At 38.1% G+C, this 15,430-nt stretch overlaps 1 protein-coding gene across 19 annotated transcripts in view; it reads left to right on the top strand.

Moving 5' to 3' along the window:
* Positions 1-15,430, top strand: part of RAPGEF2 (Rap guanine nucleotide exchange factor 2) — a 273,052-nt gene that overhangs the window by 242,233 nt on the left and 15,389 nt on the right. For 16 of the 19 annotated variants that reach the window (XM_086346931.1, XM_086346917.1, XM_086346913.1 and 13 more), the window contains 10 exons: positions 1,460-1,567; positions 1,656-1,859; positions 1,960-2,068; positions 2,551-2,797; positions 8,301-8,458; positions 9,074-9,314; positions 11,229-11,612; positions 13,636-13,847; positions 13,940-14,063; positions 14,678-14,701. In XM_086346931.1, the coding sequence (XP_086203057.1) occupies positions 1,460-1,567; positions 1,656-1,859; positions 1,960-2,068; positions 2,551-2,797; positions 8,301-8,458; positions 9,074-9,314; positions 11,229-11,612; positions 13,636-13,847; positions 13,940-14,063; positions 14,678-14,701 (1,811 nt within the window). The remainder of the gene's footprint in view (positions 1-1,459; positions 1,568-1,655; positions 1,860-1,959; positions 2,069-2,550; positions 2,798-8,300; positions 8,459-9,073; positions 9,315-11,228; positions 11,613-13,635; positions 13,848-13,939; positions 14,064-14,677; positions 14,702-15,430) is intronic. The other 3 variants (XM_086346920.1, XM_086346919.1, XM_086346918.1) reach the window with 1 other exon arrangement.

Raw genomic sequence — 15,430 nt, 5'->3', positions numbered from 1 at the left:
ATGGCCTTGTTTCTATGAGGCCCAACATGGGAGAGGCAGGGTGGGAAACCCAGAACTGGGGACAAACAGCAAAAGGCTTCCAGCTCCAGTGCTGGCCCTGCTGCTGACTACCCCTTGGCCTGAGAGCAGTCATTGGACAGTGATGCTCTTCATATCATCATCTGAGAGTCACAGGCGTAGAAGACCTCAGCTAAGGTCCTCTGCTGTAAAACTTGCTTTGAGTATTTCCTCTGCCATTTTTCTCCTGTCACTCATCTCTTTATTTGTAAAATAGTAATCTGTGTCATTTTGGGGTTGTTGTGAAGATGAATAACTTGGTACTGTCTGGCTCACAGCAATCTCTTACTGAATCTTAAAGGTATTGGTGGCGGTAGTTGGAGTATTCAATTCATGATTTACAAATCTCGTTTTTCTAACCTGGAATACGGCTAGTAGACGTTTAAGGTGGCGTCTCAGCTACAAAATTTTAATTTTATGAAAAGGTCAGGTATTAAGGATATAGGTTCAGGAGAGACAATAATCTTGGTTTCTTCAACTTGAAAAATGGTCAATAGTGATAATAAATGACAAAAAATTAATATAAATATCAACTTGACTCCTGAGTGTTTTCTCAGATTATATACTATACTTTGTCCCACTGTATTTAACTGTAAACAGTATTTTAACTGTAGTTTAAAGATTAAATGCATACTGTCACATCTGTTTCTTTCCTGCTAGAATAGCATATTTCATTTTCCTGCTTTAAGAGGTTAGTTAATGCTTGAAAACAATGTTACAGAAAATTTCTTTGATCTTATTATTCAAGATTGAGAAAGTTAAACTCACATAAAGTAAAACAAGTGCTTTTTAATTTAAAGTTGCAGTTATACTCCTTTCATTTGGTAAAATTTTATTGAGAGTTTACTCTGAGCCAGGTGTTGTTATAAATATTAAGGATGCCCTTAGAACATAACAGATAAGGTTGTCTTCATGGAACTTATAGTCTAATGAAGGTTGCATAGTTCTTGCTGGTATAAGGCAAATATTCCATAGCTGAGTGTGTGTATTGTGATGTATAAAGGTGTAGGGCTCAGTGAAAACATGTGAGCAGAGTAAGGAAAGGCAACTCACTTTTCGTGCAGAATTGTAGATATTAAAGTTTCTGTCTTCTTGTGTATTAATTTATTTTGATTCTTTTTTTCCCTTTAGTTTTTGTTGTGACCTGTTTCAAATATATTTTGAGAGTAAGCCAGATATATATTAATTACCATCCTTCAATATAAAGTCCAAATTTAAAGTATTAATATATATTTTCAGAAAGGTATCCTCATCAATAAAATCTAAAGGTTTTGTTATTGTTTTTCGTGTTCATTGTTGTTAGGTAAATTGTTTGTTGGATATCTTTTTTTGCAATGACCTTAACCACAAATCTTTAGCACTAGAAAGAAGAAAACCTATTAAAAATTAATTGATTTTTCAGGTTACGCGGGTAGTATTATTGTGGGTGAATAATCACTTCAATGACTTTGAAGGAGATCCTGCAATGACTCGATTTCTAGAAGAATTTGAAAATAATCTGGAAAGAGAGGTAATATTTGTGATTTTGTTTTTAATCACAGCTTTCAGTTCATTTTATTCAGCCCATCCTTGAAACCACTCTTTTTGAACTCTTGTAGAAAATGGGTGGACATCTAAGGCTGTTAAATATTGCATGTGCAGCTAAAGCAAAAAGAAGACTGATGACGCTAACGAAACCAGCCCGAGAAGCTCCTTTGCCTTTTATCTTACTTGGAGGCTCAGAGAAAGGATTTGGAATCTTTGTTGACAGTGTAGATTCAGCTAGCAAAGCAACAGAAGCAGGCTTGAAACGAGGGGATCAGGTATGGCATTTCTAGTTGCAAACGTAATGGTGAACACTGGTGTCTTCTTTTCCTTCAGTCAATTGGGAAACTGAAATTAATTTTATAACTTCATTTTTAGATACTAGAAGTAAATGGTCAAAACTTTGAAAATATTCAGCTATCAAAAGCCATGGAAATTCTTAGAAATAACACACATTTATCTATCACTGTGAAAACCAATTTATTTGGTAAGTATTTTGCATTTTTTGCATAGTCTCATTTTTCTCCTTTTGGTCTTTTATTTAAACATTTATGTCTTAATCATGAAAAGTCATTGCTTATAATTCAAGCATCATAAGAATTGAAAATTTATAGTAAAATGCATAGATACAGAATTAATTATATAAGCATATAATTAGATTTAAATAAAAGCCTACTTACTTGAGGACCATAACATTTAATTTTATTGATATTTTTATTGATAAATATTTTATTGTAAAGAATAAAAATCTGTCAATAAATACCTGTAACTTATTCTGAGTAGACATGGCAGAAAACATACAAAACATATTCTTGGTGTCATTCATTCCTTGTAGGAGTGTTTTTCTACAGGATTACAGTTTTGATCATGGCAATCTATACTTAGTATCTGTTTCCAAGTTCTACAGTTGTCTTTGAATTATTCAGATTTCCAGTAATGGATGTTTTTTGGTGTCTGTTTCCTCTTTAGTATTTAAAGAACTTCTAACAAGATTATCAGAAGAGAAGAGAAATGGTGCCCCTCATCTCCCTAAAATTGGAGACATCAAAAAGGCCAGTCGCTACTCCATTCCAGATCTCGCAGTAGATGTAGAGCAAGTGATAGGACTTGAAAAAGTAAATAAGAAAAGCAAAGCCAACACTGTTGGGGGAAGGAACAAGCTCAAAAAGATACTCGACAAGACTCGGATCAGTATCTTGCCACAGAAACCATATAAGTAAGTGTCTGTATAAATTTTCTCTGCATTCTATTATTGTATTAAAATAATAAGCGAAGGTAATGATGTAATGTTTACTCAGGAGTGTAAAAATTGTTTTAGCTTTTATGGCAGAGCTATCTTAGAGGCAACTGGACAATTGTTTTTACCCCATTTTTGCCACTTGCTTGCCTACTCCAATCTTCTTAGAGATAGTTAGCATTTCTTTGTTTGAACTATTTTATTTCTCATTTGGACTTTTAAAAAGCAAGAATGTGACTTTACTCCTGTCTCCCCCCTGGCATGATGGGGTTGTTTCTGCTCTTGTTTCTTTGTTTCTAGGTGTGTTTTCCACCGTCAGCATCTGCTTTTGCCAACTGAGTTTTTGCGGCTCCCAGCTGCTACTATCTACTCTTGCCTTTCTCTTTTTGCTTCTCTCTCCTGTTTTCAGTTACTTAACTGTTGACAAGACATCACCAACCAAGCACAGAACTCCTTTTTTCCTCCTGCTGGGCTCTGCAGTCAGCATGTCAGGTGTATTCTTGAATCTCTTCTTGGCTGTTCGTTTATGCCAACAGCTCATACCAGACAGAGTTGCAAGTGTCACACTTTTAAAACTTTGCTTGTTTGCTCACTTTTTTTTTCACTTTAGCTTCTTCTAGGTCTGTGGATGTTTTATAAACTTCAGTTGGTGGTGGTGGTTTAATTACTAAGTTGTGTCCAGTTCTTTGAGCCCACCAGGCTCCTCTGTCCATAAGATTTCCCAGGCAAAAAGACTGGAATGGGTTTGCCATTTCCTTCGGGGCAGTCTTCCCAACCCAAGCATCCAACCCACATCTCCTGCTTGGCAGGTGGATTCTTTACCACTGAACCACCTGGGAAGCCCCATAAATCCCAATTGCCATCAGTCAAAATTTTTTAAAATATTAAATTACATGGGTGCCCAAAATTTATTTATTATATATTCCTCTAACTATAGTAATATGAGATAAGTTGAAAACATAAGGGTTATTGTTTTTCTTTCTTTCATGATCTAATAGGTCTTACAAAGGAGCAATACATATAACCATTCAGACTTTATCGAGTCTTTTCTAATTCCACTTCTGATAAAAATTTCATACAAAGATTTGAGAGCTATGTTCTAGAATATGCTGTTAGTGGATTGAATATCAAACTTGTGTCCCTATTAAACTATAATGATTGATTCTTTCATATTAGCTAGAAAAGACTGCTACAGCAGAGTCCTAAGGATCAGCAGTGTGTACAATGGAAGTATTTATAGACTTGAGAGTGTGTTTGTACCAAGTAAGTTTCTAAGAGACAGTGGATTAGGCCTGCTGGCATTACAGAAAATAGGAATTGATTTTTTAAGTCACCCTTCATAATGAAAAACACATTTTTAAGTGGATAAGAAAATTACTTAAATGTAGAATTATTAGCAGCACAATAACTAAAAAAAAAAAACAGAGTTATATCTGACCATGAGTTAAATATGAACCTTTAAAACAATCTAACACAAGTCAGCATGACCCTGGTGAGTATTAATAGAAATGTGACATGTAAGAGCTGAGTTGAAATCCATCCCTAGTACAGGGTGTTGGCAAAGGACACAGGATAAGAACACTGTGCATAACATTACTCTGTGTATTTGGATGTATAACATTATTATGTGTATTTGGAAAGATACTCAAAATCTAGAAAAGGGAAAAGAAAAAAGGATGATAAATAGATCGTTGATTTGGAAGCACCGAGGAGACATGTTAAATAATTTACATTGAAGAACATATATGACTCATTTAAACATTTCATTATGGACCACATCTTTATCCATTCATCTGTCAGTGATGTCAGTTACAATCCTGGCTATTGTAAATACTGCTATAGTGAACATTGAGGCTGCACATGTGTCTTTTTGAATCATGGTTTTCTCAGGGTATATGCTCAGTAGTGGGATTGCTGGGTCATATGGTAGCTCCGTTTTTAGTTTTATAAGGAACCTCCTTAGTGGCTTTATCAGTTTACATTCCTACCAGTAGTGCAAGAGGATCCCTTATCTCCACATCCTCCCCAACATTTATTGTTTGAGGTTTTTTGATAATGGCCATTCTGACTGGTGTGAGTTTACAATACCTCATTGTAGTTTAAATTTGGATCTCTCTGCTCTTTGATGAACTAGATGGGTGGGATGGGGGAGGGCGGGGTGGCGGGTGGTGGGAGGGAAGTCCTAGAGGGAGGGGATATATGTATACATATGGCTGATTCACTTTGTTGTACAACAGAAACTAGCACAACATTGTAAAGCAGTTGTAACTCAAAAAAAATAAACATTTTATATGAAAAATATTTGAAATCATCTATATATGTAATATAATTGAGAAGAATAATTATATTTAAAAGAAGGCTCAGTAGACTGTAGGATCTTTTATGTTGGTATATAGACTTGATTTGGAGAAGGCAATGACACCCCACTCCAGTACTCTTGCCTGGAAAATCCCATGGATGGAGGAGCCTGGTAGGCTGCAGTCCATGGGGTCGCGAAGAGTCGGACACGACTGAGCGACTTCACTTTCACTTTTCACTTTCATGCATTGGAGAAGGAAATGGCAACCCACTCCAGTGTTCTTGCCTTGAGAATCCCAGGGACGGGGGAGCCTGGTGGGCTGCCGTCTATGGGGTCGCACAGAGTCGGACACGACTGAAGCGACTTAGCAGCAGCAGCAGCAGAGACTTGATTTAATAGTAGTCATTACTTGGGGCTTCCTAGGTGCTAGTTGTAAAGATTCTGACTGCCAGTGCTGGAGATGCAGGATATGCAGCTTCCATCCCTGGGTCGGGAAGATCCCCTGGAGTAGAAAATGGCACCCCACTCCAGTACTCTTGCCTGAAAATTGCAAATCTTTCCTAATAATCAGCATATGTTTACAAAGATTTTTTTTTTTCTAACAAAGCTTATCAAAGTAGTCAAGCAGATAAATATTCTAGATACACTGTTTTTTTTGTTTTTGTTTTTTTTTCTCTCTCTCAAAGATTATCAGTATCACAGAAGCTAAGGTGCCAGACGGTGGCCACCTGGCAAGGACAGCCCTAGTAGAGGGATGTGAGTAGAGGGGGGAGGACAGTAGAGGACAGTAGAGCTCAGGGCCAGTTGTTGAGTAAGTGGAGAAACACTGCTGAACCCAGAGGAAAGAGAGAATAAGCCAACAGACTACATACAAAGTTAACCAAGGTCAAAAAAATCTCAGTAACAACGACAGAGTTCCAGAGGTCCAGCAGGAAGAGGCTGCGCTCAGAGCTGGACCTTTCTGAGCCTGATCTGTACTTTAACACAGTTTCAATCCAGGAGTACTCTTGTGTCTGGATGGCAGACACATAGGTGAGAGTAGAGTGTTAGATCACCATGTTGGGTGTGACATGTTGCTGGGAAACGGGTCTGAAGAAGGCCACCTTTGGGGGATGCCCAGAGTGTCTGACCAGTACTGATAGCATCTGCGCCACAGGAGCCCGGTTGACTCTGTCTTTGGCCTGAGTCCACACAGTTGTCTCGAGTCCTGTATGACCTTTCATATTTTGGGCAGTAAAGGCTGCTTTATAAGGTTGAAAGATAAAATTCCACTAATAATGTGAATGTTTTAATGGACATTAATCCTTTTTGTCTATATATACATACCTCTATGCACTTAAATAGAAATATAGTTTTGTTATGAATATAGCTAAGAATTTTTAAAATTTTTATTGAAATCTAGTTGATTTATAATATTTCTTAGTTTCAGGTGTACTGCAAAGTGATTCAGTTTTATAAGTATATATGTTTGTGTATTCATTCTTTTTTAGATTCTTTTCCATTATTATTATAAGAGAGTGAGTATAGTTTCTTGTGCTATATACAGAGGGTCCTTGTTATCTGTTTTATATATAGTTGTGTGCATATGTTAATTCCAAACTCCTAATTTATTCCTCCCCCTCCCCTTTCTCCTTTGGTAACCATATGTTTTCTATATCTATGAGTCTATTTCTGATTTGTAAATAAGTTCATTTGTATCATTTTTTTTTAATATTCCACACATAAGCAATATAGTAGATTTGTCATTCTCATCAGACTTCCTTCCCTTAGTATGCTCATCTCTAGGTCCCACCTATATTGCTACAAGTGGCATTATTTCTTCCTTTTTTATAGCTAAGAAATATGCCATTGTGTGTGTATACCACATCTTCTTTATCCGTTCTTCTGTTCATGGGCACTTAGGTTGTTACCATGTCCTGGCCATTGTAAATAGTGCTGCAGTGTAAATGTAAATGGAGTGCATATGTCTTTTCAGATTGGTGTTTTCTCCAGATATATGCCCAGGAGTGGGATCTCTGGACCATGTTCACATATGAGTTTTGAAGAATTTATACTAACATCATCCCAAGTCTTGTCCTTACTTACTTGCCTTTGTAATTTCCATTTCTCTCCCAAATAAAAAGGAAGAATGCTGCTAGGTTTTTCTTTCTTTCTTTCTTTTGCACAGCCATTAAAAATGGTAGGTAGTAGGTATTATGATCAAGCTGTCATGTCTAAAAACGTAATGATGCTGCATCTTAATTTTATGACACCTTGATTTATGTCGCAACCGTAGTATGATCTTCTTTCTCTTCAAGGTACTTATAGAAATTGGTCAGAACTATAACCATTTGCTTGTGTTCTGTTAATTTTGTGTTTGTGCTTACTGCTTTATTCTGATGTTTTGTTTTGGAAATAGTTGGCCCTTCAAATCTAGAAATAGTTTTTATGTATTATTAAATCATGTTTCAAGAGTTATGCCCAGGCTTTTATAAATGGAAGTGAGTTTGTAGCTATCAATAGTAAGCAGTACTCTTGGAGCTTAAATCTAGAACTAGAAATTTTAAGTAGAGAGTTAAAAGTAAAAGTGAGTCATTGGATTTCCACTGCCTCTTCTTTGGTGCCAAGAAATGTCACCATGCACCACTACTTTTTTATGCTCCATATAATTAAGAAATAATGTCTGTGTCAGGCTTTCTTTACATTTGACTCTATCGTGATCTCATTTATCTCTCTGAAACACTGGAGGATGAAATTGGGACAGTTTGGACTTTTTTTCCTCCATTCATTTTACTCAATTTCTTCAGTTCTTAAAGATAAGATTATAAAACAACTTATCATTCTGAGGCAGAAGTCATCAATTGAGTGACTAAATGCCTTTCTTAAAATGTGCTTTTTCTTAACTCTATTTCCATGACTAACTCGGACTTATCTTTTCTTAAATATATGTCTGTAACTCAGAAACTACTAATACTCGTTATGACTCATCTAGTTAAAAAGACAGGTTTTAAAGAAACATGCACTTGAGTTGGATACACAAGCAGTAGCAGCTTTTGTAATTTACAATCAAATTTATTAATATTTGTACATTAACTGCTAGTATTCTGAAATATGGTTTATTTCTTAAACCGTGCACTATCTATTGGTGAGTCATAACTTTTTAAGTTGCTGATCATTTATTTTGTACCTTTTTTCTTGGTTCAGTGATATCGGGATTGGTCAGTCTCAAGATGACAGCATAGTAGGATTAAGGCAGACTAAGCACATCCCAACTGCACTGCCTGTCAGCGGAACCTTATCGTCCAGTAATCCTGACTTACTGCAGTCACACCATCGCATTTTAGACTTCAGTGCTACTCCTGGTGAGCACCACTCGTATAGATTTGTTTTTTTCTCTTCCCCCCCCCCCCCCAATGTAATGGTAGTGCTATATGTATCTCTCTTGCTTTGGCATGGACTCTGTCAGATGCTAAAAGTCATGATTAAATTTCAAACAGTTGGAACTGGTTTTTTTATTATTACTCAGACTAATTTAGTATGCCCACAAGCAAATGGATCTCTCAGATGTTCCCTTTCATAAAATGAAGTTAATATAGTATCATGCAGATATTATCAGGTCATATTAAATAAAAAGTAAGAGGCATATTTTAGATCAGCTTCCTGGATTTTTCAATATAATAAAGATGAACTTTAGATTTAAATTTTTTCCTTTCTGCTGCCAACCTGACAACTTTAACTGCTGCTATTGTGATCTGATCTGTTTGTTTGTGGATCATTTGGTTATCCTAGGGCAAATGTGTTCATTCGGTGTGCCTATATGTTGACTGAATCAATCTTTGAAGAAGAATTGCTGATGTAAGGGAGAGATGGAAGTTTAGCATTGTCTTTTCTGAGAATTTTTTTCACATTGCTTTGTTTAATTTTATTACCATGTACTGAAATCCTTTCTACTGACATATGACTCTTCTTTCCACCAGATTTGCCAGATCAAGTGCTAAGGGTTTTCAAGGCTGACCAGCAAAGCCGATACATCATGATCAGTAAGGACACTACGGCGAAGGAAGTGGTCGTTCAGGCCATCCGGGAGTTTGCCGTGACCGCCACCCCAGATCAGTACTCGCTCTGTGAAGTCTCTGTCACACCAGAGGGAGTGATCAAGCAAAGAAGGCTTCCAGATCAGCTTTCCAAACTTGCTGACAGAATACAGCTGAGCGGAAGGTAGACGTTCCTCATCCTGTTGGATTTCTCTACCCCTACCTCCCCAAATCCCACACCAATGGCCGGTGAACACTTTCGAAGGGTTTTTAAAATAAGTATCCCTGAAGATTAAAAAGAAGATTTGCCTCATTCACTGAGCATTGCCATATCAAAGGGAATGCACACAGTAGACGGTTGACCCTCACAAGGATCTCTTAGGAACTTGTGCAAAACAAGGGTGCTGTGACCTGACCGTTCCTTGCTGCTCACCAGTGCTTGTGCTCCCATCAGGACACGGGGCTGGCAGAAAGGCACAGCCATCTCCTGGGAGATGCACATTCACAACACACCTTCCACCATCTTCTGCCATTTGCTTCTGCCTACCTGACTTTTCTAGGAGCTCCATTTGTTTAGGTGGAGATATCTATGACAGTGTGGTTGGCTAAAGCTGCCTATTATTGTTCATGACACTAATGAAATATCCTTAACACTGGAACCAAAGCCTAGTTGCTTCAGGGCTTGGTCTTCTGCTGCCTTGTATTTGCAGGAAAACATTGTATGGGGTTTTGTCAGCCTCTCAGGTGGTTTTGTGTCTCTTAAATGGTGTTTCCATTGATATTCTCAAATCACAAATTAGGGAAAGTTGGAAAAGTAGTTATGTCTTGGCTTTCGTATAATGACTAGATTTTGCACTTTCTGAAAAATGAGTGTTTTCATAAATCACATTTTTTCTTTTTTTCTCATCATATGGAGTGTTTCATTGTATTCCTGCCTTTTGTGTTAAACATCTAAACCTGATTTAATTCATTCCGAACTTCTGTTTTCTTTCTGTCAGCTATAACTTTCTTGCTCTTCTTCACTTTCACTTTATTGCCAGCCCCAACCCTGGTAGGTAGTGTCCATTTTTCTTGTTATCATTTAAATATCATTGATCTGTCTGTGATCATGATGGAGTTCTCCAGATCTCCACTGAGGTGCAGAGTCCTGATTCACAGTCCTTGCTCAACAAAATTATAAATGGATTCACATCACAGGCTTCGTGAGTGATCAAAGCTGAGAACATCTATGACTGTCAAGCCCCGAGGTCTGTGTCTTCTGTCACGTCAGCTTTGGCGAAATATGCAGAAGGCCAGTTTGACAGGACCACAATTCTCATTCTGCTTCTTCCTTTATGGAGTCTGGCTTAAGAAAGCATCTTTCTATAAAATCGGTAAAAAAAAAAAAAAATTAACAGAGTAAACATTTGCATTCTCTTTGGACAAGTTGCTGACAAAGAGAAAGGCGCAGTGACCCTGAGTGCTCTCTCTACAGCTGGTGTTCATCTTTCTGAGCCTTTGTTTCTTCATCTGACAAGCAGGAAAAACACACACCCCACTTATGTGTAGGGTTTTTGTGAAAATCAGATATTCGAAAGTCAAAGTCCGTCTTAGGATCGTTCTCCTCATAGCATCAAATAGAGGCAAATGGCTTACAGGTTCCTTTGGTATTTAAATAAATAGGTGAACTTGGGTGGACCAGTAGTCACAGAGAATCTCCGGGGAACAGAGTGGTCACTCTGTGTTGGATTCTCGCTTCCTTCCTTGGATCCCATTTCCTTATTTAAACCGATTATCTAAGTTCAGCTATTTTCTGTCCTTATTAGCCAAAAAAAAAAAAAAAATAATAATAATAATAATCTAGAAGGAAGGAAGAGTAGTAGAAAATGGATTGCAGTTGATACAAATGCAGTTCCGTGTGATGTGTTTGCTTCTATCAGTGGCTTCTGGATGGGGTTCTGTGGTCTGGCGTCTGAGGAGCCACTGCCTCCTCCGTCTGCCAAGCAGAGTCCCTGCATCATTCAGCAGCACGTTCTCATTGCTGTTCTGTAGACAGCAGCGTTCTTCCAGGAATGTTTTGAGATTGCTGCTCAGGCTTTGGATTCTGTGTCTCTCACAGGTATTACTTGAAAAACAACATGGAGACGGAAACCCTTTGCTCGGATGAGGATGCACAGGAGCTGCTGCGAGAGAGCCAGATCTCACTGCTGCAGCTCAGCACCGTGGAGGTGGCCACGCAGCTCTCCATGCGCAACTTCGAGCTTTTCCGCAACATCGAGCCCACTGAGTACATCGATGACTTATTCAAGCTCAAATCAAAAACCAGCTGTGCCAACCTGAAGACATTTGAGGAAGTCATTAACCAGGAGACGTTTTGGGTAGCATCTGAGATTCTGCGGGAGACAAACCAGCTGAAGAGGATGAAGATCATTAAGCATTTCATCAAGATAGCTCTGCACTGTAGGGAGTGCAAGAATTTTAACTCCATGTTTGCGATCATCAGGTGAGAGCACGTTCATTGTAAGAGTTGATTCAGTTTGCAGGTTAAAAAATATTATATCAATCCAGGAAAGCCATACAATTTGTAGGAGTGTAGTAGTTTTTTAATTGCGTCATATGGAATAATTCTTTTTCTCTGAATCCTAATTGTAATGCTTTATTTAAAGTCTCTTATAATGGATGGTCCTAGAGATTATTATAGTAAGTAAAGTCAGACAGAGTAAGACAAATATCATATGGTATCATTTATATGTGGAACCTAAATATATATATCTATGTGTAAATGCACTTATTTACAAAACAGAAGTAGACCCATAGACATACGAAATAAACTTATGGTTAGCAAATGGGAGAGAGAGAGAGAAGGATGATTAGGAGTTTGGTTTAAAATATATACACTATTATATATAAAATGGGCTTCCCTGATGGCTCAAATGGTAAAGAATCTATCTGCAATTCAGGAGACCTGGATTTGATCTCTGGGTCAGGAAGATCCTCTGGAGTAAGAAATGGCAAGCCATTCCACTATTCTTGACTGGAGAATTCTATGGACAGAGGAGCCTGGCAGGGTATAGTCCGGGTCACGAAGAGTTGGACTCGACCGAGCAACTAACATATTTAAAGTAGATAAACAACAAGGCCCTACTGTATAGCATAGGGAACTATACTCAGTATTTTGTAATAGCCTGTAACAGAAAAGAATCCGAAAAAGAACAGATATATATGTATGTGTATGTGAGTGTACTGATATATGACAAATCACTGTGCTGTACACCTGAAACTAACACATCATTGTAAATCAGCTGTACTTCAGTTTAAAAAAAAAACCTTGTATGCTGATTTAAAGCCCAGAAAATCTGTGTTTGCCTTTTTTTTTTAGCTCTGTGACTTGGGGCAAATTATTTGAATTTCTCTGAATGTCAATTTATTTCTATATAAAATAACAATGACCCAAAGAGTTATCAAGTAACCTAAATAGTATGATGTGTATAGAGTTCCATCAGTTGCACAGGGCAGATGGATGCCTACTAAATGTTAATTTTCTTCTCCTCTAAGTGCTTAGAGGCTGGAAGAAAATACAGCTTGAAACAACGAACAAAATTGATGCTGATGATTAAATTAGTCATTTTTTCTGTTTAAGAATTTGATCATACTATTATTGTTCTTATAGCTTTAAAATTATTATCATAGGATATATATATATATATATACGTATTTTTGGGGGTACAATTGCTTTGCAACATTGTGTTCCTTACTTTTGTACAACAAAGTGAGTCAGTCATAAGGATACATATATCCTCTCCCTCTTGGACCTCCCTCCCTTCCTTCCCCATCCCACCCCTCTAGGTCATCACAGAGCACAGAGGCGAGCTTCCTGTGTTATACAGCAGCTTCCCACTAGCTCTCTATTTCACACATGGTAGTGTTTATTAATATATGTCAGTCTTAATCTCCCAATTCATCCCCCTCCTTCTCATATCCACACATTCATTCTCTACATCTGCATCTCTATTCCTGCCCTAGAACTAGGTTCACCTGTACCATTTTTCTAGATTCCACATATAAGCAGTATTATACGATATTTATTTTTCTCTTTCTGACTTACTTCACTCTGTACGACAGACTCTAGGTCCATCCACGTCTCTACAAATGACCCAGTGTCACAGGATATTTGTTAATCTGCTTTATCAAATGCCTGCTTGGTGCCAAGTACTTGATGTACGGAGATCATGCAGTGAAACACAGCGCTGCCCTCATGACACTTGACATTGTAGTAGTTCTGCCTGCGGTAGACAGACCAGAGGCTATAAACGGAAAAAGAGGAAAACCCCAAGGCCCTGTCCCTGCTTCCATCTTCAGTTCTCATTACCCAGAATTATTAATAGTCCTTTGAATCCTGTACATTCCTGTGTATACACAGCATGCATGCAGAAGTGTTCTGTGTTAATAAATAAGCAATACATTCTTACCTTCCTTCAATAGGACAAGTCATTTAATTTTATACCACTTTTCTTTTTCCCTCTCAGTGGCCTAAACCTGGCGCCGGTGGCAAGACTGCGAACTACCTGGGAGAAACTTCCCAATAAATACGAAAAGCTGTTTCAAGATCTCCAAGACCTGTTTGATCCTTCCAGAAACATGGCAAAATACCGCAATGTCCTCAACAGTCAGAACCTGCAGCCTCCTATCATCCCCCTGTTCCCAGTGATCAAGAAGGATCTTACGTTCCTTCACGAAGGTAAATATGTAAGTTGGAAGGTTTCTGTCTCCACCGGTGGAGGTATAGGATGAATGCCATGTGATTCCCCTTTCCTTCTTTACCAATTACAGGGAATGACTCCAAGGTTGACGGGCTGGTCAATTTTGAGAAGCTAAGAATGATTGCAAAGGAAATACGTCACGTTGGCCGAATGGCCTCTGTGAACATGGACCCTGCCCTCATGTTCAGGACTCGGTGAGTGTCTCCCTCAGCAGTGTTCCTGGGGTTAGAGAAGGTTGAGCTTAGAGCTTCCTAATCAATGAGAGAAGGTTTTGAATACATCCATCTGTGGCGAGATTTATCAGGGTGTGTACAGAATCTCTGTTGAGCTGTAATTCAGAATGACTGTCTGATTCCACATCTGGTGCACTTTGGGCTGTCAGTGAAAACAGTTTGTCCCTCAGACACTTTTCATTGACCATGAGACACAACTATTCTTATTTTTCAGAATGCTGATTTACAGAGCTAAAAGGCATAATTGATAGTATGAACTAAAATATGTAAATGATCCAAGTGGTATTGTCTCACTGTCCACACAATGGATTGAGCTGTCAGTGTAGCCAAAAATGATGAATCCAGTGAAAGAGAGAACAAAAAGTCTTTACAACAGAATATTTACTTTTATTTGTCTTTTGAGCCAGAAAGCTATTGCTGGTCCAGTTATGTGTGTGCGTGAGGCGATTATGCAGTTTATGGTTTGTGGGCTTCTAGTACTGCTTATCCAGAAGTCTGGTCCTTTCTTTCTGAGCTTGTGATCTCTCTGTCTCTCTCTACACCCATGCTTCAACCTCCACGGCTCTCACTTACAGGAAGAAGAAGTGGAGGAGTCTGGGGTAAGTGGTGGGGGCACTGCACACCCACACAGTTCTCATCCTGCTCATGGCATTGTGTTTTTCTTACCCGCTGTGTTTCCTGACGCTTTGCATTTTTGCATTTTTTTTTCTTAACCCTCTTGCTCTAGCAGAATTTCAGTTGGCAAACTGACTTCAAGTTTAATCTACTGGGGCTTTTGCTTTTGAGGTCATGACCCATGAGAGCTGTGAAATGACTGATGACTGTTCTGGGGAACCACAGGCCAAGCCTTACTCCTGAGCTTTCAAAAAGATTTAATTTTAATACAATTTGTGTGTTTTGAAATGAGAAAAGTCTAACCTGGGGTGAGGGGAGAAAGGATGTTAGAAGGGAAAATTGTGCAATTTAAATACTGTTGCACAGATTTTTGTGAAGTCAATCTATGTAATACAGAAGGTGCCCCTACATGTTAAAACTAAATTTTTTACAGCTCAGCTAACTACTGTTTTCATTCTATAAACCAGTCCTTTTCAAAAATAATTCTTAACAACTCATATGCTAGTTCCTGTACATGTGTTTTTACATTTGCATGACCATTTTATTAACAAATTGACCATATTACTTGAAAAACTCACTACACTTAACCCAAGCAATAAGAAAACTATTGTGAACATTGTGGGTAAATTTCTTTAAATCTATGTAAGACATCCCTTTTAGAAGAAATAAATTTAATGTCACTCTTAATTATTGTAACTGTGTATTCTTGCATG

Source organism: Bos grunniens, chromosome 17, assembly GCF_055505025.1.
Source record: "Bos grunniens cultivar Pamir isolate PY7600 chromosome 17, Bosgru_T2T1.0, whole genome shotgun sequence".
Taxonomy (NCBI): Eukaryota; Metazoa; Chordata; class Mammalia; order Artiodactyla; family Bovidae; genus Bos; species Bos grunniens.
The sequence above is the reverse complement of the archived record's forward strand: the minus strand, read 5'-3'. Positions and strand labels throughout refer to the sequence as shown.